At 46.2% G+C, this 22343-nt stretch overlaps 1 protein-coding gene across 1 annotated transcript in view; it reads right to left on the minus strand.

Annotated features, from left to right (window-relative positions):
* ASTN2 (astrotactin 2) overlaps positions 1-22343 on the minus strand; it is a 1029079-nt gene that overhangs the window by 276136 nt on the left and 730600 nt on the right. Inside the window, exon 14 of the mRNA XM_055579471.1 lies at positions 962-1086. Within this exon, the coding sequence (XP_055435446.1) occupies positions 962-1086 (125 nt within the window). The remainder of the gene's footprint in view (positions 1-961; positions 1087-22343) is intronic.

Below are 22343 nucleotides of genomic sequence, written 5' to 3' on the forward strand. Positions count from 1 at the left end.
GTTCCAGTCCTGGCAGATCTGCTGTGTGACCGTGAGCTGCTCACTTCACCTGTCTGAGCCTGGATTCCTCATCTACAAAATGAGAAAAATAATACCCACCCTACAGGATGGCTCAGTGTCCACGTTCAAAAACAAGCTGCATGACTTAATGTGCTTTAAGTGAAAGAGGTTCCTGGTTGGGGTGGGGGGTGGGGAAGGTCCACTTATTTTATTTTAAATGACTTAAACATGAACTGCATGTTTCTAGATTCCATACATACATGTTAATACATAGTATTTGTTTTTCTCTTTCTGGCATACTTTGCTCTGTATAATAGTCTCTAGGTTCATCCAGCTCATTAGACATGACTCCAATGTGTTTCGTGGTATGGCTAAGAGAGGTGGGAAAGGGTGGGCTGTAGGAGGGAGGTTCAAGAGGGAGGGGACATATGTATACCTATGGCTAATTCATGCTGATGTGTGGCTGATACCAAAGCAATATTGTAAAGCAATTATCTTTCCATTAAAAATAAATATAAAAAAAATGAACTGCATGATCTCACTTCCGTGTGGTATCTAAAACCTTTGAACTCATAAAAGCAGAGAGTAGGATGGTTGGTGGGGGTGGGGTGATGAGCAGAGGCTGGCCAAAGGGTCCAGAGGTTCAGTTCTGGGGGTGGATGTGTTTGCTGATCCCACGTGCAGCCTGGTGACTGCGGTTAATAACACCGCGCTGCCTACTGAAGTTTGCCGAGAGGGTAAATCCGGCCTTGGCTCAGAGTCTGGAGTCTCAGGGAAGCCCCCAGTTCTTCACTGTCCCTAAGAGCCCTAGAAACAGCAGGCCCCTTTCACATCCTCACTAGCACAGCGGCTTGGCAGGGCCCATTCTGGACGTGCTGAGTGGCCGATCCTGGAGACCATTGTGTGGTCAGAGGGAAGGCCGAGGGGCAGAGAGCAGGAATCCAGTATCTGTGTGTCTTACCAGTGAGCAGCTGGAGGTCGGGGAGGGGCTCGGAGAGGACCCCCCGGCACTGCTCCTCCACCGGCAGCGGGATCACCAGCAGCCCGTCGGCCAGCTGCGGGAAGTCCTTGATGAAGTTGTTCTCCCTGTGGAGAGGAGCAGAGAGACTGCCAGGTCGAGGAAGCAGAGGCTGGGGGATGGGGGTGTGGGCATGGGTAGGCAGGGTGAAGGGGCTGTGGGGCAGGAGGGCAGGAAGCTCTGAGTCAGAGGAGAGCCTGGTGAGTTGGGGGGGTGGTGGGTCGCTGGGATGGAGGCCTCTGGCTCCCTGAATCCCAGCTCCGAGAACAGAGTGCTAATGACAGCTTCTAGAATCCAGCAGGCTGGGGCTTGAGTCCCGGCCCACCACTGAGTAGCTGCAGGATCTTGAGAGCAAGCTGCTGGTCCACTCGGAACCTCAGTCTCCTTGTCTATAAAAGTGAGATCTCAGGGTAGTTTGAAACATTTAATGGGATAAAGCTGCCAGCTGCTCAGGACACAGTCTGATGTTCCATAAGCTGTATATTTGGCTGAAACGTCCCCTTACATAAGCAGTGATGACGGTGAGCCAGCATGAGAGGGGACTGAGGACAGCGTGGAGTGCTTGAGGCTGAGCTGGAGAGAATGGCTGTCTGCGTGCTCAAGTGAAAGGATCCCAAGATATCTTTCAGATCGGACTTCTCCTTTCAGAGATGGGCAAACTGAAACCTGGAGAAGAGGTGTGAAACTGTCATGGACAACCAATGGTTCAGACGCAAGACCAGCTCTCCCCGCTCCTAGGCCAGAGCTCTCTCTGTCCCAACTTCTTCAGATGCCTCTGTCCCTCCACTGCAAGGCCACCCCAGCAAACAGAAGAAAGACCTCAGGGCACTTGAACCCTGAGCAAAGGTAGCCTTAAGGTGTGGCGAACGGGGTGACTGTGCATTGCAGGGAGACATGCTTCAATCTTCTAGACAATAGATGTGCCTGAAGTTGGAACAGCCTGTCACTGAAAGGTGGTGAGCTTGCCTTAGCTGGGGGCATGCAAGGGAAACTTGACAGACACTTGGCATGGACAGTATCCAAGGCATTTTCATATTCAAACCTGACTTCTGAGGTCCCTTTTTATTCATAAATCCTCAGTTAGAGACACTGACCACAATCTGGAGAGGAGGAGCGGGGAAGGCGAAGAACAAAGGGAGGGAATGTTTATCACTTCATTTTGCCACCTGGAATACACAGCCTTGAAATGAAAATCAGAGACAGGCAAGCAAAAATCCATAAGGCCAAAGCAATGCCTTTGAGGCCTGGATCTCGGGCAATTCAAAAGGACACGTGCAAGCGTTGTGTGGCTTGGGTCACCCTCCTGTCTGTGTCCACGTCCCCAGGCACTCCACCCCAGGCACCTGTGAAACGTGTCTTCTATTCATTCATTTAGAGAACACGTTCCCCATGTCTGACCCCTGAGCAGGTCGCACTCCAGGGACGGACACATTATCCCCACCTTCAACATCACCAGCATCTTTGTCATTGTCGTCCCTCACAATTAGTGACTAAGCTTCTACACTTTGCTAGGACCTGGCTAAGCACTTCACATCCATTTAATCATTTAATATTCGCAATGACCCAAGTCAGTCATCATTATCTTCATTTTACACAAAAGAAAAAAAAAATGAGGTTCAGAGTTAAGAGGTAGTGAAGCTGGGGTTGGAACCAGGTCTGTCTGACCACACAGCTGGGGAGGTAAGCTGCTGGGCCTGGGACTGTTGACCGGGCCTGTGTGTTTATGATGCCGAGTTTCTGGGTCCAAACTTGTACATGTAAGCATGTTATTCTGTGCATCATGTGTGTGCCCATGTTCATCTACATGTGTGCCTGTGATCATGGATTCTGCCCAGGTGGAATGGCCTTTGATTTGTCTGCACACTTGGGTATGTGGAACAGCCCTGTGAATATAAAAAGAGAGCCTGCCAGGGGCCACGGAAGTGCCCCCAAGTAGCATGCAACCCCAACGAGGGTCTAAGGAACAAAGCTTCCTCCTGTCCCCCTCATGCGGTGGCCTCTGGTTTACAGAGCTTCCCTTAGAGACATAATGAGGTGGAGGGTGTCCCCCTGCCCTAGTCATTCAGCAAACACATGCTGAGTGGAGCCCTGAGCCAAGCACTCAAGGACCCAGAGACAGACTGGCTTCTCCCCTGACCCTTGAGATCTTCCCAGCCGTGTGTGGGGGAGACAATACACCAGCCATGCAGAACAGGCAGTGGGGCTGGTTACTGGGGATTCCGGAGGGCTGGAGGCTTCTGCACGAGACCCAAGGTCTCCTCCTTCCCCACAAGACCCAAACGCTTGTTTCACGAGGGCACGAGGGAGACGTTTCTGAAGACTGGCACCCTGCTCTGTCCACACTGCATCCTTGCTGGGTAATCTGGAGCAAAGCACTCAAACCTCGGTTTTCTCATCTGTAAATTAGGGACCCTGAGAGCTCTTCATCCTGCCTTAATGAAATCACAGTAATAAGGATGATGGCAATAGCTGTTGGCTGAGCACCTCCTAGGCACCAGGCAATGTTCCTTGTACTTTACATGAGCTCTCACCCAACCACGTGAATTAGGTGCCGTCAAACCAGCCCCCCCACCACCCCCAGTTCAGAGGTGGAAAAGCTGAAGCACAAAGCAGTTATGTAACTGCTTAAAACCACAGCTGGGAAGTGGGAGATCTCAGGTGGTCTGACCCCAGAACCCACACCCTACATTACTGTACAGGTGCAGGGCACTGAAGATGCTGTCCATGACAGTCTCAAGCTCTCAAAGCTGGAAGAGCCGAAGCACCCCGGGGTGTGCTGAGCCCAGACAGGCTGACACCGAAAGAAGGGTTTTGTTACTCATTGCGACTTACACACCAGTGCTCCGCTCCACAGGTGACCTCAGGACCCTTATCCAACACCATGAGATGGGCATGATCACACCTCCCCCACCCCCTGGCCCTGCCCCATACAGGCTCTGAGATGTGAACTGACTTTCCTGGACTTACAAGTCGAGTACATTTGGAAAGAGGGATCTGAAGGCAAGCTTATCACTTTTCACTTTACCATCTAGCATCTCCACTTCACGGCTTCTCTGGCTTTGATTTTCTAATTGCAGAGGAGGGGGACAGTGACCCCCTCGCCAGCCCCACGTTCCTCTCCTCTAAGCCTTCTGCCTTCTCTTTAAGCTGGGTTTGACTCTGTGGGCTAATCTGACCTCTGTACGTGGCAGCACACTGGCCAGCCTCGGGACGGCAGGGGGCCGGCTCATACTCTTCTGCTTGGAGGAAAGTTGTCTCCCTGAGCTTCCAGGCCATAGGAAGGGTCTCGAGGAAAAGCATGGGAAAGAGGGAGACCATGGAAAGATGGGAGTTCTCAAGCTAGTGCAAAGAGCAGGGAGAAGGGGGTGGGGGCGGATCAGGGAGTGAAAAGGTAGCAACAGCAAAGAACAAGGACCTAGGTTGGTCCCTCCCAACTGCGCCCCTTCGCGTCTGCCTGGGCGATGCCACAAGTCCTGCATGGCCTCTGCCAGCAGAGGGCGCCCGGGGCCTTTGCATCAATCAGTTCTCCCCGGAGGCAAAACAGGACACGCGAGGAACGGAGCTGGGGGAGCTGGGGACGCTCCCCTGGGCTGGGGACCCCAGACACAGCCCAGAAGGCAGCTCAGAATCCACCCACCTGGGGAAGGTGACGGGGAGGACAGCAGGGTGCTTGCCTAAACTCAGTTGGCTCGAAAACAAATCCAGATTCTCAGACTTGGGTATGGGTGGGTGCGTGTGTAGTCGAAGCTAACAGGCAACTACCGAATCCTAACAGCCGGAAGATAGGAAGCAGAGTAAGTACTGTCTGTGTATTGATCCTATCTGTCGATCATCAGCTATGTGCTTGGTAGTGTGCCAAGACACACGTGAGTGCGTGTGTCATTTTTAACCGCGTGAGAATTCCGTAACTACTATTATTATTCCCATTTTGCACATGAAGAAATGGATACTCAGAGAAGTCTAGGAACTTGTCCACCTGAGGGCCACCATCAGGAAGTGACAATGGGGCTCCTAGCTTAGCATCTGGCACACATTCAAGGCATCAGTCCAGACCACGTGCTCTTGATCCAGAGTAACCTGAGAGCAGGGCAGAGACAGGTGTGCTTCTGAGCCCAGGGATGTAGTCATGTGTGTGTATCTGCATAAATGTATGTGTCTCAAATAGCAACAGGGGCACTGTTTCTTTGTACAAACCTCTCCCCCCAAATATCCATGAAAATAGTTCCATCTCAACTGATATTAGATGGAAACAGTTCATCAGATGTTTAAAACAGCACATCCTGGGCCCCTGGGTCTGAGGAGAACTCTGGGAGTGGGAGGTCTCTTTGATTCCACAAACTTGGACTGGGGTTCCCCCATGCTACAGGGACTGTGGGGAACCCTCGGGGAACAGCAGGGGGAATGAGCAGGGCTGCCTGCAGCAGAATGCAGGCACTGCGTGAAAAGGCCTCCACCATCTAGCCCCTGCTGCTTCCTTCTGCTTTATTTCATGAAGCACAGCCGTCTGCCCACCACCAGGCTGCACCGACTGGCCTAATGTTCCTCTTGTGGGGCATACTCACTTCCGGCAAAGGATCCACTCCGGATTTGCCTTCTCTCCGGAAAGCTCTTGCCCCGCCCCCACCCCTGAACCAGGCCAACTCCTACTTGTCACTCCGACCCCACATTAATCTTCTGCCCTGGAGAAACCTTCCCTGGGTCACTTCTCCTGTTACACCCTCTTATAAAATTGCTCTTGACTCACAGACTTAGAAAATGATCTTATGATTGCTGGGGGAAAGGGATAGTTAGGGACTGTGGGAAGGTCATGTATACACTGTTATATTTAATATGGATAACCAACAAGACTATTGTATAGCACCTGGAGCTCTGCTCAATGTTATGTGCCAGCCTGGATGGGAGGGGGCCTTGGGGGAGAATGGATGCATGTGTATATATATATATATATAACTGAGTCCCTTTGCTATCCATCTGAAACTATCACAACATTGTTAATACAACATTAAAAAAAATGTTAAAAACTAAAAAAATTAATCTGATGACTATAAAAAAAATAAATAAAGCTAATTATGAAGCCTGGAAAAAGAAAAAAGAATCTTGCTCTTTTCTTCCATGAAGAGTTTGATGGTTCCTATCCCAGAAGTATGCATGGGGACCTGGCTGGATACCTGCTCTTCCCACTAAACTGTGGGCTCCATGAGGGCCGTTCCATTTTCTGTTGCCTCTCCGGGGCCCGGGGCTTCCCTAGTGACTCAGTGGCTCAGATTCCCTAGTGAATCTGCCTGCTAAGCAGGAGACGCGGGTTCGATTCCTGTGTCCAGAAGATCCCCTGAAGAACGAACTTTCATTTGATGAGCTTTGGTAACTTCATCTGCAAAACAGGAGCGATGAGTTCAACTTCAAGGGCTGAGGAGGAGGATTCACATAGAGTTGTTGTTTTTTTTTTTGGCCATTCCACTTGGCTTGCTGGATCTTAATTCTGTGACCAGGGATTGAACCCGGGCCCTCGGCAGTGAAAGCTCAGAATTCCAACTACTGGACCACCAGGGAGCTCTCCCTGAGTTATCTTTAATGCCAGTCCCTCTTCTTGAGTCCCACACCAGATTCTGGATTTCTTTGAGAGCCTCAGAGAGCCCAGCACAGTGCCTGCTCACAGCCTAAGCCCCCCCAAGCATCTGTTCAAGTGTGTGCTGAGGGGGAGGTGGCCTCTTCAGCCCCCATGCCACCAGCACACCACCTCCGAGTCACACAGACCTGGGCAGCATGCCCCCGGAGCACGCGCCTCCTGTAGCTTTCCTGCCATCAGCCTTGCCCTGTGCTGATAGGAATGCCAAGCAAGGGGAGCCGGGCTCCTTGGCCACCCTCCCCCACCCCTCACAAGGTTTCACTTCTTGCCTGTCCCCATCTAAGAACACGTATAAGCATTTTGGATATATTAATACACAGCGACCAGCATGCAAGAGCCGATCACCCCTCAGTTCTGGGGAAATTAGCATTTAAATTGAGGTATTTCAGGGAAGTAAATCACCCCAGAGCCAGCCAGCACTGTCTGCAGCCTTTTCTTATGGAGAGAAGACAAGGAATCTTGGCCTGTGTGCTGCTGAGTTCGCAGGGAGGGGCCACTCTCCCTGGCACTCCGAGGCTGTCCACAGCCATATGAAAAGGGTGCCCCCAAACTCCCAACACTCACGAGGGCATCTCCTCTGGTTTAAACTGGGACCTGTAACTTACCTCCAGCTAAGCTGAGTCTTTTTGCCGAGGGAGATGACCTTGGCTGAGATGCGGTTTCTTCTGGGATCAAGGAGTTGGGGGGCCTGTCCTCCTCGTGGCTTGATCACTGTGTGGCTGGGTGGTTGGGGGAAGCTCCTCCCTACCTCTAGAGCTGGGAGGGGTGGGAGACCGGTGCCAATTATTTGTTTCTCTGAACCTCAGACTGAGAGGCATTGGACTAGATTTTGTAGCCATCCTATAGATGCCAGAATCAGAGGCTTTCATGTTGATTAAACTGATGCTCACACTTGTTCACGCCCACCCCAAGTTCTGCCCTTCTATGAGACAGAAACTGTTCTCATGTGATTTGCTTCTTAATTAGGAGTCTTCAGGCAACTGCTCTGTTCCAGTGTTCCAAACCGAGTCATTCTTTCGTTCAACTTTTCATTCATTCAACATATTTTCACTATTATGTGCCCGGCATTGGGAAAACAAAGAAAAAACAGATGTTCTCCATCCTCAAGGTGCTCACAGTCTAGTATGAGATGCGTGTACAAATGCTTCCTACATACATGTGTATATGTGTGCAAGGTGAATGGTAGTGTTGAAAATGTTAAAAATGAAGACTTTTTCCTTCCCTATAAACCACATTGGTCTATAGCAGCCCACCTGCTAAATCAAAGACTTCCACTCCTTCGATAGAAGAGCGGATGCCTTCTAGAAAACAAAGAGAGCCATCCCTCAGCTTTGGGCTAGACGTCAAAGCTGACTTTGTAGTGTCTTGAGCTAGACAACAGTTTTGAAAGCCAGCCTGTGCTGGGAGTGAAGGTCCTTTCTATATCAAAGGCAGGCCTGGCCAACCCAGATCATAATATCTTATTTTAACATGCAGTTGGTATAGGCTATGACCTCAGGGGAGTTCTCAGAGGACAGAGAAAGGAAGGTGAAAACCCTTTTTCTACCACTAGCATGGGGAGGAATTGCCTAGGAGAGAAGACCAAGGCCAAGCGGCCAAGAGTTCAGGCTTGAGAGTCACTGACCCTATTTCTGGGAGTCCATACCTCTCCTTACTCACCGCAGCCTCGATGGCAGTTCTAACAAATGCCAATAAGAAAAACCCACGGTGATGGGGGTGAACAGCAGCAACAGGGTTTGCTCCCCCAGATCTGAATATAGTCTTGGGGGGTTGTGAGCCCCTTTATCTGACAAGCTGACAGGAGGTCCCATGGCTAGCAGTAGGTGGGCAAGAGACCAGTAGAAGTCAGCTCCCCACCTCCAAAGTCTTGTACCCACAGGGTAGAGAGAATAAGACAAGACTTTCTGGTACAACTCCCCTCCTCCAGTGGAAGCAAGATGGGGAAGGAGGCCTGAGATTAGAACAAGGGTCCCATGGAGAGTGGGGACTTCATGACCTCAGACTGGGCAATGGATTCCAACACATAGCCCCTCTCAAAAGAAACACCTAAGACCATCCACATATCATCATGGATGCCAGCACAAGGGCTGAGAGCCAAGCTCAAACAGGAAATCATCATTTGGCAAATGCCAGCAAGGATCAGACCACACCTGTGCCAAAGTCATTCTCCCCCCAACCCCTGTCTGTACCTTGAGGCCAAGTGGAAGTCAGGGAGACTGCCTAGCAAGGGAAACACAGGGCTGGCTGGTGAGGTGTTCAACTCTGAATAGAATAGACAGTTATCTTAAAGAGTATGTTCTGTACTCTTAATTGGCAAGTTGACTTTTTTTTTTTTTGCTACCAGTAGAAACAAAGCTTGAGGGAAAGATTATGTCAACTGTAAAATATAAAGACTACAGTGTTCTGTATAACTGAGTTGCAGTGAAAAAAAAAAAATGTTTGAACCCTTAACTAGTTAAAGACATGCTGCTACTGCTAAGTCGCTTCAGTCATGTCCGACTCTGTGTAACCCCAGAGACGGCAGCCCACCAGGCTTCCCCGTCCCTGGGATTCTCCAGGCAAGAACACTGGAGTGGGTTGCTATTTCCTTCTCCAATGCATGAAAGTGAAAAGCAAAAGTGAAGTCACTCAGTCGTGTCCGACTCTTAGCGACCCCATGGATTGCAGCCCATCAGGCTCCTCTGTCCATAGGATTTTCCGGGCAAGAGTACTGGAGTGGGGTGTCATTACCTTCTCCGGTTAAAGACATGGGTACAGGTTAAAATGTGATAGTTTAAGATTCATAGAAGAGGTTCAGAAAACCAGGGAGGGAGCACTTAACTCAGAGAGGGAAGCCAGGGAGGCTCCCTGACAGAGGTGAGTCTTGACCGACTGGGAGGAGTTATCCAGAGAGACAGTGAGGAAGGGAGGTGGTCGTGGGGTTCAGGCACAAGCAATAACATTGCCAGGCCCAAAGGTGTGGGGGTGCGTGTGCGTACATGCGTTATGGGATGCTAAAGAATGTGGTTATTCTGAGGGCAAGGAGACCCATTACAGGTTTTAAGCAAGAGAGTGATGCCATCCAGCTGGATCTTTAGAATGACTGCCGGGATGCAGGGTGGAGGATGGGCTGGGAAAGGAACAAGGCTGGGGCAAGGGAGAGCGAGTTTGAGTTTTGCAGCAATCCAGCCAAGACGTGATGGAGGAGCTGGATGGCAGAATACAGGGAAGAGGACAGGTCTGAGGGAGCCTCAGGAGGTGGAACCTGCTGGTCGCCATCACCGCTGCACGTGGTGGGGGCTGGAAGAAGAATAAGGGGACGAGCCGGGCAGCGCTGCCTCGGATGGCCACGCTCTGCCTGCCTGTCTCCATCCCAAGCCTGGTAGGTCTTGGCTGCAGGATCTCTGTGGCAGATCCCCCTCTCACTCCAGAGTCTGGTGGAGACGCAGCATACACCAGCTGTCTGTTCTGGTTTTGAACACCATCCACTCTCCCGGGACCTATCACTGAAGTCTGTTAACTGAGGTCTCAGTGTCCAGCCTTATCCCTCCAATGTGTTTCCCATCCCAGGGCCAGAAGGACTGGCTCAAATGTCAGTCCTAACTCCAGGATGCCACTGGTTCCATGTATTGGTGTTCTGTTGCTATCACGACGAATCACTGCAATCCTCATGGCTTAAAACGACATCAACTTACTATCTCAGAGTTCTGTAAGTCAGCTGTCTGACGGGGGTTTCCAGGCTAAAGTCGAGGTGTCAGCCAGTCGCACACACTTTCTGAAGGTTCTAGATGAGGATCCATCTCTTTGCCTTTTCCAGCTTTTTGAGAACACCCCCGTTCCTTGGCTCCATCTTCAAAGCTCGTCAAGACAAGTCAAGTCCTTCTGGCATCACAAGACTCTGAGCTCCTCTCTGGCCTCTGTCTTCCACTTTAAGGACCCGTGAGATTACATTGGGCCCACCTGGATTGCATGGGATACTCCCTTTACTTCAAGATCAACTATTAGTAACCTTATTTCTATTTGCACCCTTAATCTGCCTGTTCCATGTAAGATAGTTTATTCTAGGGATTAAAACATGGACAGCCCTGGGGCCATTTTTCTGCCTACCACACTCCAGTTTTGTGTCCCCCCGCCCCAGGACTTTGTTGATGTCTCTCTGTACATTTGGGGGATCAATGCCCCTTCCCTGAGCTTCCACAGCTCCCATCCTTCCCCGATCCTAGCATTTTCACACTGGACTTTTGGTCCTGGTCACTTGGTGTCTCTTTCACTGGCCCAAGAACACTACAGGACAAGGACCACATCTGTTTTATTCACTTCTGTGTATCCAGCCTTGGCACAGTGGCTGAAACACAAATTAGGGTCTTAATAAGCACATATTCAGTGAACGAATGAATGAATGCCTCCTAGTTGAATGGGATAGGAGTAGGGTTGGGGGGGAGGAATGCTTTCAGCTGCAGTCCTGCGATCCCCCTCCTGTGAGGTCTGGATCATTGTCTCAGCCATCTCTTCCAAATTCATATGCTGAAACCTAACCCCAGCGTGATGGTATTTGAAGGTGGGGCCTCTGGGAAGGCGGAGCCCTGATGAATGGAATGTGTGTCCTTATAAAAGAGGCCTCAGAGAACTCCTTGTCCCTTCTGCCATGTGAGGACATGGGGAGAAAGTGTCATCTATAAGCCAGAAAGTGAGGTTTCACCAGGCACTGAATCTGCCAGTGCCTCCAGCTTGGACACCCCAGCCTCCAGAACGGTGAGAAGTAAAAGTCTGCTGTTTAGGCCACCCAGCCTACAGTATTTTGTTATAGCAGCCTGAACAAACTAGAACACTTTTCAATAATCTTGCAGCTTAAGTATCATTACCTCAATGATACAAGTGAGGAAGCTGGGGTGCAGAGAAGTGAGGTCATTTTCCTAGGGTCATGCAAAATTAAATCAGGACCATCACCTCACCTCCCCCACCACCACCCTCCTCCCTGACCATGCTCACACCTGTCTTTCTCACTCCTGCTCCACCCTCCGTCATATACAGGTGTGTATTCACATACAAGGGCTTCCCTGGAGGCTCAGCGGTTAAGAATCCACTGCCAATGCAGGAGATGTGGGTTCGATCCCTGAGTTGGAAAGATCCCCTGTTAAAGGAAATGGCAAACTCCAGTATTCTTGCCTGGGAAATCCCATGGACAGAGGAGGCTGGCAGGCTACAGCCCGTAGGGTCACAAGAGAGTCAGACACAACTTAGCGACTAAACAACGATAAGTCACACGCACATACATACACACACAGGATGTGAAGCCCGGGTTTCACACTGCCTAAGTCTTCCCTCTTTAAATGCAAAGCCGCTTCCGCCAGTGGCACCAAACTCACTTTAGCATTCCGGGCATGGATGCTACTAACTCCTGCCCTAGTAATTGCGATCCCTGAAATTGAAAGAAATTGCAGGCTAGAGAAACATTATCTTCTCCTCGGCCGCTTCGCCCCCCATCGCCTCGCCTGTGTGTCAGCGCGGGACTCCTCATGCTGTCATAACACGGCGAACAAGCTGAGTTGCTGTCATCGAGGCCTCTGCAGCATCTTCCCGAACGGTCCCTCCAGTTCTCAAGAGAAGGAATCAAAGTCCTGAGAGCCGGGCATAACATTTCAGAGCTGGGGGTGGGGAACGTTTGACATCACTAGATCCAACCTCTGCATTTCTCCAAGCAAGTGCTACCATTATCTCTGTTTTTCAGGTGCTGTAAATGAGATCTGAAGAGGGAAATTGGCCTTACCCCAGATCGCACAGGTGTGCAGGTGCAACCAAGGGAGACCCCAGCCTGCCCCTCTCCTCACACAGAGGTGCAGGGTCTGGTGCAGAATCCCCTGGTCCGAGGAAACAGCTGCCCAGATGATGCGAGGGGCACACTTAGCCCAGATCTCTCATCTCTCTCTCCAGCCCCTGGGCTGCAGGTTCCAGGGTCCCTTCCTCTCCCCCTGGGGGTGGGTCTAGCTGCTAATTTTATCACAGTCAAGGTCAGAAGCCAATATCCCTGTATCTTTAAAAATATTTCTGTGAGCAAAATATTGAATTCTAATTATACATGCATGCTGAAGTATTTGGGGAGAAATGCACTAATGCCTGAAATTTACTTTGAATTACATCAAAAAATAAGATGGATCGATGGGTAGACAGAAGGATAAATATGTAGTAAAAAAATGTATAAAAATGTTAATGACTGAATTTAATGGTAGATATATATGAGTATTTGCTGTAAAATTCTCTCAACTCTATTGATGTTTTAAAATTTTTATAAAATTGTTGAAAAAGTTACAAAAAAAAAGAGATTTCAAGTCCAATAGGATCTTTATATTCTGGTGTCCAGGGCCCCTCCACCCCACACCGTTATTCATGTCTGTCTCAAGGGTCTAGCAGAACAGCAGATATAGAAGAGGGACACGAAAGCACTTGCCAAATGACCCCAAGGGCGGAGGCAACTGAGTCTCCCTAAATCCCAGTGTGTGTTCTCATTGTCCCTCTTGCCTGCTCAGGCTTGCCCTGGAAGAGACCAGTTCTGTGAAGCTGCGCCATGAACTGGCTGTGTGGCAAGTCACTTCCCATCTCTGAGGGCCTTCTCAGCCCTGAGGCCATTACCTCAACTAACACAGATGTCTCTGAACAGCTCCAGCCTGAAGGGCTAAGAGGAAATTCTCAAGAGGAGAAGCCCTGATCCTGTGGACACTGTAGGTCTTCTTTCTTACCTTTTCTGAAACAGTCTTTGCAGCCAGACACACCTGAATTTGTATCTGGGTTCCACCCCCAGTCCCTCGTGTGGTTCTGGTTGCACAGAACGATGAATTTTTTTCTGGGCCACTGTTTGCTTATCAGAAAAACAGGAATATCATTTTTATAAGCAAAAAGGAAATCAATCCTGGATATTCACTGGAAGGACTGATGCTAAAGCTGAAGTTCCAATACTTCGGCCACCTGATGTGAAGAACTGACTCACTGGAAAAGACCCTGATGCTGGGAAAGATTGAGAGCAGAAGAAGAAGGGGACAACAGAGGATGAGATGGTTGGGTGGCAACATCCAAGTTTGCTCCAGGAGCAAACTCCGAGAGATGGTGAAGGACAGAGAAGCCTGGCGTGCTGCAGTGCATGGGGTCATAAAGAGTCGGACACGACCTAGCGACTGAACAACAACAACTGTTTGTCTGAAAAAAGGGGAATAATGCGGTTCAGATAGTACAGACTCTGCCTGTGATGCAGGAGACCTGGGTTCGATTCCTGGGTCTGGAAGATTCCCTGGAGGAGGAGATGACTATCCTTTTCAATATTCTTACCTGGAGAATTCCATGGACAGAGGAGCCTGGTGGGCTACAATCCATGGGGTCACAAAGAGTCGGACACAACTGAGCGACTAAAACTTTCATTTCACTTTTGCCTCACATACTTGCTGCAAAGATTAAGAAAGTCAATAATCTGAACAGCTCAGCAGAAGGCCCGAGACTAGCAAGCTCTCAGTAAATGGTAGCCACTGCTGCTCTAGAAAGCACTGCTCCAGCACAGCTTAGCATTCTTAAAAAGCCTTGATTACGAATAAGAAAGATGCAGATTTTAGAGCTGAAATAGACCTCAAATTCTTTCCTTTTACTCCTTTCCACCCAGCATACACAGCTTGTCCAAGTCACATGACAGAGCTATAATAAGAATGCAGGGCAGGTGGTCACTAATTTGGGATTCTTTTTTTGTACATGGAATTTTTTTTTTTTTTTTCTGGTTGTTTGATTCTTCTGTAACCACATACCCTACTCCTGGCTTCTAGGAGAGTTACTCATGCTCCGGGCAATGCCCCCAGCCTCGTGTGTTGAATACTTCTCTTCCTACCTCAGCATACACTGAAATTGTTGTGGGGTGTCTATTTCTACCACATTCAGAGACTATGTCTTCTCTCTCCTTCTCCAGCTTCCAGCAAAGCTTTAGGTATATAGAAGAATCTCAAAAACTGTGAAATTGGACCTCCAGTAGGTTGGACTCCAAATTAAAAGAATAAAAAGATGCTTCAATGCTAATTATTAGAGAAATGAAAATCAAGTTACCATAAGGTATCAAAACCATTGCCATTCTGACTGGTCAAAATGACCAACATAAAAAAGTCTGCAGTCATTAAATGTCAGAGAGAGTGTAGAAAAAGGGGAACCCTCCTACAGTGTTGGTGGAAATGTAAATTGGTAGAGCCACTATGGAGAATGGTATGGAGGTTCCTTAAAAAACTAAAAATAGAGCTATGATATGATCTAGAAGTCTCACTCTTGGGCATATATATGAAGAAAACCACAATTTGAAAAGATACATGGGCCCCAATATTCACTGTAGTACTGCTTACAACAGCCAAGACATGAAAGCAATCTAAATGTCCATTCAAAAATAATTGGATAAAAAGATGTAATACATATATACAATGGAATATTACTCAGCCATAAAAAGAATGGAATCATGCCTTTGCAGCCATATGAACAGACCTAGAGATTATCTTCCCTGGCAGCTCATCTGGTATAGAATTCACCTACAATGCAGGAGACTCCTGTTCAATTCCTGGGTTGGGAAGTTCCCCTGGAGAAGGGATAAGCTACCCAGTCCAGTATTCTTAGGCTTCCCTGGTGGCTTATATGGTAAAGAATCCACCTGCAATGTGGGAGAACTAGGTTCTATCCCTGGGTTGGGAAGATCCCCTGAAGAAGGGAATGGCAACCCACTCCAGTATTCATGCCTGGAGAATTCCATGGACAGAGGAGCCTGGTGGGCTACAGTCCACAGGGTCGCCGAGTCAGACACAACTGAGCGACTAAGCACAGCACAAAGATGGTGGTACTGAGTGAAGTAAGTCAGAGAAAAGACAAACAGCGTGTGATATCAGTTATATATGGAATCTAAGAAAAGGATACAAATGAACTTATTTATAAAACAGAAACAGACTCACAAACATAGAAAACAAACTTACAGTTACCAAAGAGGTAAGGTGGGAAGGGGGATAAATTGGGAGGCTGGGATTAGCATATACACACTACTGTATATAAAACTGATGATCTGTAAGGACCTGATTTATAACACAGGGAACTCCACTCAGTAATACTCTACTCAGTATTACTCTGTGATAACCTATATGGTAAAATAATCTGAAAAAGAATAAATATATGTGTGTGTGTGTGTGTATTTATATAAATATAATTGAATCACTTTGCTGTACACCTGAAACTAATATGACTTTGGAAATCAACTATACTCTAATATAAAATAAATTTTTTAAAAAGAAGATGATTCAAAACTTTAACTTAAAGCAAATGATAGGGGAAAAATCAGAGGCACATTTGAACTGACCACACAGCATCAAGGCATTTATCATAACATCATTTCTGATAGTAGTTAGAGAGGGAAAACTTTTTTTTTTTAATCCAAGCCATGAGGGACCCTTTGGAATCTGAACATGTGACCTCAGAATAGCTGGTTCTGGTGTGAATTTGTGGCTGGGGTCACATCTTTGAAAGTTTCTACTTCCCTTTTCTTTCCCATTCCCCCTAGGGTATCTTGGAAGTCTTCCCATATAGCCATCTCTAATGAGCTTTGCAAAACGAGAAAACTACTACCGCAGAAGAAAAATCTAACAGCGACTGCTTTCTTGTTTGCTCTCTCTCTCTCTCCTCTTTCTCATTCCCTTTTTTTTATTAGTCATTAGTAATGGAGGAAAAAAACACCCAAAGGCAGTAGAGAGGCAGCAACATGTGCACGTCCTTCCTGCAACACTGAGCTAATGAGGACCCCTAACCATCCTTCACTTTCCTTCATTTTCAATTCCCAACACATCTGACATCAGTTGCAGCCGAATCCAGAACCCAGCCAGTGTGGACATCAGCTAGTTTACATGATAACCAAGGTAAAGCATGCATACTGTTATAGGACAGTTGGAAGTGGCTTTTAAGTGTTCCTTAAAAACCAATGGATGTCGAAATTCTAAAGGGACCCAGGAAAATAAAAATCTAGTTAATGAACACACTTTTTGGCCTTTTCAAAATCTGACATCATAATGTAATTCAATTCAGATTTGAAGACCCTGGATCTACCTTTCAACCTTGTTAACTACCGATCACATTGTCACATGCAATCACATGGGCATGCTGAACCTCAGGTTTCCCTGCAACAACTGTATCTACGTGCATTGAGAATGGATCTTAAACTCCATCTCTTAATAGGTATGTGATCCTGGGAAAGTGATTTCATTTCAGGAGCCTCAGTTATCTCGCTTGTAAAATGTGGATCATTATAGTATCAGCTTTGATAGACTCAATTACAAAGATCAAAGGCGTAATGAGCATAAACATCTGGGTATATGTTTAACTGAGTGGCAGTGACTGTTACTATGATTATCATTTATTTCCTAGTAAGAAGGACCATGTTTAAGTCTTGTTTTCCCTGTCTTTTAAAATTGTAAATAAACTGCCACACTTTATAAAATTTGAATCTCCTCATTTGTAGTGGGGACTAAGTAGCAGTGCTGGTGATTCTAAGCTGTGGAATTAAATGCATGGTAATGGTGTACCATGGGATGCACATGGTTCCTCATACTATGCACTCTTAACTATCATTATTATTATTAGGAATGTAATTTGTTGTTTTTTATAATATACAGTAGAAAGTCCAAAAGAATCAAAAGCAGCAACAAAAAATTCCTAGAACTAATGAACGATTGATTATGCCAGAGTTATAGGATATAAAGTTAATCTACAAAAATGTAATTATTTCCAATATTGCAACATTGAACATTTGGAATTTGAAATTAAACACAACACCATTTACACTGGCACCAAAAAAATGAACTGCTTAGGTATAAATTAACAAGATATGTATAAGATCTGTATGAGGAAACTATAAAACACTGATGAAAGAAATGAAAGATCTAAATAAGCGGAAAGATATTTATGTTCATGTTCAGTGTTGTCGAAATGTCAGTTTTTCCCAAGTTGATCTATAGATTCAATGCAATCCCAAGAAGTTATTTTGTAGAGGCCAACAAACTCATTCTAAATCTTATATGGAAAGGCCAAAAACCCAGAACAGCCAATATAAAACTGAAGGAGAAAAACAGAGTCAGAGAACTGATATTATCTAATTGTAAGACTTATTATAAATCTACATTAATTGAGACAATATTGTTTTGGTGAAATAGGTGACCAATTATAGATCAGGGAATAGAACAGAGAACACAGAAATAGAGCCACACAAATCTATCAACTGAGATTTGATAAAGAAGCAAAAGGAATTCAACAGAGAAAAGACAGTGTTTTCAAAAAAGGGAGTTGGAACAAATAAACATGCAAAAAAAAAAAATCTAGACAAAGACCTTACACGTTTTACAAAAACTGACCCCAAATTAATCATAGACCTAAATTTAAAACACAAAACTATAAAACTTCTAGAAGACAACATGGGAGAAAAATCTTGGTGATCTTGTGTTTAGTGATGAGTTTTTAGATAAAACATAGAAAGTATGATCCATTAAAGAAAAAAAAAAGTTGGATTTTATGAAAATTAAGAACTTCTGCTCTGTGAAAGACACTCTTAAAGAGATCAAAAAGATAATCTCTGGGCTGGGAGAAAAATATTGTAAAACACATATCTGATAAAACACTTGTATCCAAAAAGAAAAGAGTTCTGTCCAAATTATACAGAGAAAACTTAAAATTCCACAGTAAGAAAACAAACAACCAGATTTAACAAGTGACAAAAGAGCTGAACAGGCATCTTACCAAAGAACTCACACAGACAGCAAATAAGCATATGAATAGACGCACAGCACGCGCCATTCTGGAATTGTGAGTAAAAATAAACGGCATAACTATTAAAATGGCTAAAATTGAAAACACTGACTTCATCCAATGCTGGTGAGGATGTGGATGGAGCAACAGGGAGAGTTCACTGCTGGTGGGAATGGAAGATGGAACAGCAACTTTATAGCAACTTTAAAAGGCAGTTAGGCGGTTTGTGATGAAACCATTGTATTTCTTGATATTTACTAAAATGAACGGAAAACTTACATCTAAACAAAACCCTGCCCATGAATGCTGATGGTGACCTTATTCATCCTTGATAAATTTGGAAGCAACCGATTTATCCTCCAATAGATGACTAGATAAAAAAAAAAAACACGTGGTGCATCCATACGATGGGGCTGCTCTCCGCGATAAAAATAAATGAGGCATCAAGTCACAAAAAGACGTGGAAAAGCTTTAAATGCATGTTGCTACCTGAGAGTAGCCGGTCGGAAGAGTCTACATGCTGCATGATTCCAACAATATGACATTTTGGAAAGGTAAACTCTGAAGACAGTTAAAAAGATGAGTAGTTGCCAGGAGTTCAGGGAGAGAGATGGAGGGATGAATAGGTGTTCTGGGGGATTTTTAGGATGGTGAAACTATTCTGTATCATACTATAATGGTAGGCACATGACATTATGCATTTGTCAAAACCCCAGGAACTGTACAACACAAAATACACTGTGGGCTGTAGTTAACAGCATTGTATCAATGCCAGTCATCAGTTGTCACATATATACCATCTTCTTATGAGATATTAATAATAGGAGAAATCGTATGTTAGGGGATATGAGGGTAACAGGTACTAGGAACTTCCTACTTCATTTTTCTATAAATCCAAAACTGCTCTAAAATAACCTATTAATTAAAATAATGATAAAATACTCATGGGCAGATAGTTGTTTATTAAACTGTATTGTTATACAGCAGAGGTTGACAGACTACAGCCTTCTAGTCTACCTTGCCCCCACTTACTTTTTTATTTTTAATTTGGATATAGTTGCTTTACAATGTTTTATTAGTCTCTGCTGTCCAATGAAGTGAATCAGCGATATGTTTAGATATATCCCCACTCTCTTGGACCTCCCTCTCTCCCACCCCCACATCCCATCCCTCTAGACCTAAACAGAGCACCGAGCTGAGCTCCCTGTGCTATACAGCAGGTTCCCACTAGCTAGCTATTTTTACACTTCATGGTATATTTATGTCAGTCCTAATCTCCCAGTTCATCCAGTCCCATCCCCTGCCTCCTACTTTCAGAAGTAACATTTACCTAGAACACAGACCCCCCTCCTTCATTTATTTATATTATCTGTTGCTGCTTTCATGTTATAATGGCAGAGTCTGGAAGTTGCCATTAGAACTTGTATGGCCCACAAAGCTGAAAATATACGCTACCTGGGCCATTCAGAAAAGAAGTTGGCTAACTCCTGTTTTAAAGTAGAGACTTTTAGGCTGGGAAGTACATTTAGAAGTTGTTCAGTTCAATTACCTAATAAATTCTGGAATCTGCACTACTTTATCATCCTGGGAGAAGTGGGTCCCTAGTCTAACCTCTGCAGCTAGTGTGAAATTCTGCACATTAACCTTGACATTAGAAATCAGCCTCGCTTCCTCACTCTGTTATTCTTTTAACCCACCAAGCCCACCCTTCCCATCCAGAAATACCACGTGCATGCATGTGAAGTTGCTTCAGTCATGTCCGACTCTTTGAGACCCTCTGGATTATAGCCCACCAGGCTCCTCTGTCCATGGGAGTCTCCAGGCAAGAATACTGGAGTGAACTGCCATGCCCTCCTCCAGGGCATCTTCCTGACCCAGGGATCGAACCCAAGTCTCTTAAGTCTCCTGCATTAGCAGGCAGGTTCTTTACCACTAGTGCCACCTGGAAGCACCAAAAATACCCTGGCAGAGCAGACTGGGGCATGTACTCATCACTCAGAGCCTTCATTCTGAGCCGCGAGTCCCGACCCAATCTCTTCTGCTTCCAGTAACATCCTGGTTGTTGGCTTTGTGTTCATATCTGTGCCCCCACCCCCTGCTTCTGATTTTCAGTTTCAATGCCAAGCCCAGGTGCCCCCGCTATGGCCCCAGCTCCCCTGGCTTCATTTAAATTAAAAAGTACTAGGCTAAATAATGGCCCCCAGAGATAGTCAGGTTCTAATTTCTGGGACCTGTGCATGTTACCTTATATTATGGGCTGAACTGTGTCTCCGCTCAACATTCTATACATATGTTGTTTTTGATGTTCAGTCACTCAGTCGTGTCCTACTCTTTGAGACCCCATGGACTGCAGCACGCCCTGCCTCCCTGTCCCTCACCATCTCCCGGAGTTTGCACAAGTTCGTGTTCATTGCATCAGTGATGCGGTCCAGCCATCTCATCTTCTGATGCCGTCTTCTCCTTCTGCCCTCCATCTTTCCTAGCATCGGGGACCTTTTCAATGAGTCATCTGTTTGCATCAGATGACCAAAATACTAGAGCTGCTTCTTCAGCATCAGTTCTTCCAGTGAATATTCAGGGTTGATCTTCCTTAAGATTGACTGGTTGGATCTCCTTGCAGTCCAGGGACTCTCAGGAGTCTTCTCCAGCGCCACAGTTGGAAGGCATCAGTTCTTCAGTGTTCTGCCTTCTTTATGGTCCAGCTCTCACAACCGTACGTGACCACTGGGAATATCATAGCCTTGACTATACGGACATTTGTTGGCAGAGTAGTATCTCTGTTTTTCAACACTGTCTAGGTTTGCCATTGCTTTCCTGCCAAGAAGCAAGTGTCTTCTGATTTCATGGCTGCAGTCACTGTCCACAGTGATTTTGCAGCCCAAGAAGAGGAAATCTGTCACTACTTCCACCTTTCCCTCTTCTATGTGCCATGCAGTAATGGGGCCAGATGCCATGATCTTAGTTTTATTTTTAATATTTAGATTTAAGCCAGCTCTTTCACTTTCCTCCTTCACCCTCATCAAGAGGCTCTTTAGTTTCTCTTCGCTTTCTACCATTAGAGTGGTATCATCTGCATATCTGAGGTTGTTGATGTTTCTCCCACCTCTCTTGATTTCAGCTTGGAACTCATCAAGCCTGGTATTTCTCAAGATGTGTCTCAGCATATAGGTTAAACAAAGAGGGTGACAGCAGACAGCCCTGCCGTATTCCTTTCTCAATTCTGAACCAATCAGTTGTTCCAGTCAGGACTGTAACTGTTGCTTCTTGACCCACATGCAGGTTTCTCAGGAGACAGGTTAGGTGTTCTGGTATTCCCATCTAAGAGCCTTCCACAGTTTATCATGATCCACACAGTTAAAGGCTTTAGTGTAGTCGATGAAACAGAGAGATATTTTCCCTGAAATTCCCTTGCTTTCTCTATAATCCAGCGAATGTTGGTAATTTAATCTCTAGTTCCTCTTTCTTTTCCAAACCCAGCTTGGCCATCTGGAAGTTCTTGGTTTGCATAATGCTGAAGCCTAGCATGCAAGATTTTAAGCATGACCTTACTAACATAGGAGATGAGTGAGACTGTTCAATGGTTAGCACATTTTTTGGTACTACCCTCCTTGGGAATTGGGATGAGGACTGACATTTTCCAGTCCTGTGGCCACTGCTGAGTCTTCTTCCAGATTTGCTGACACAAGGAATGCAAAACCTTGATGGTATCGTCCTTTAGGGATTTGAATAGTTCTGCTGGAATTTCATCGCGTCCACTAGGTTTATTAACAGCAGTGCTTCTTAAGCCCTGCTTGACTTCCCACTCCAGAATGTCTGGCTCTGGGGGACTAACCACACCATCATAGTAATCCGGTTCATTAAGATCTTTTTTACACAGTTCTTCTGTGTATTCTTTCCATCTCATATTGATCTCTTGATCCCCTTCAAGGATCACTG

Source organism: Bubalus kerabau, chromosome 4, assembly GCF_029407905.1.
Source record: "Bubalus kerabau isolate K-KA32 ecotype Philippines breed swamp buffalo chromosome 4, PCC_UOA_SB_1v2, whole genome shotgun sequence".
In the NCBI taxonomy this organism is placed as follows: Eukaryota; Metazoa; Chordata; class Mammalia; order Artiodactyla; family Bovidae; genus Bubalus; species Bubalus kerabau.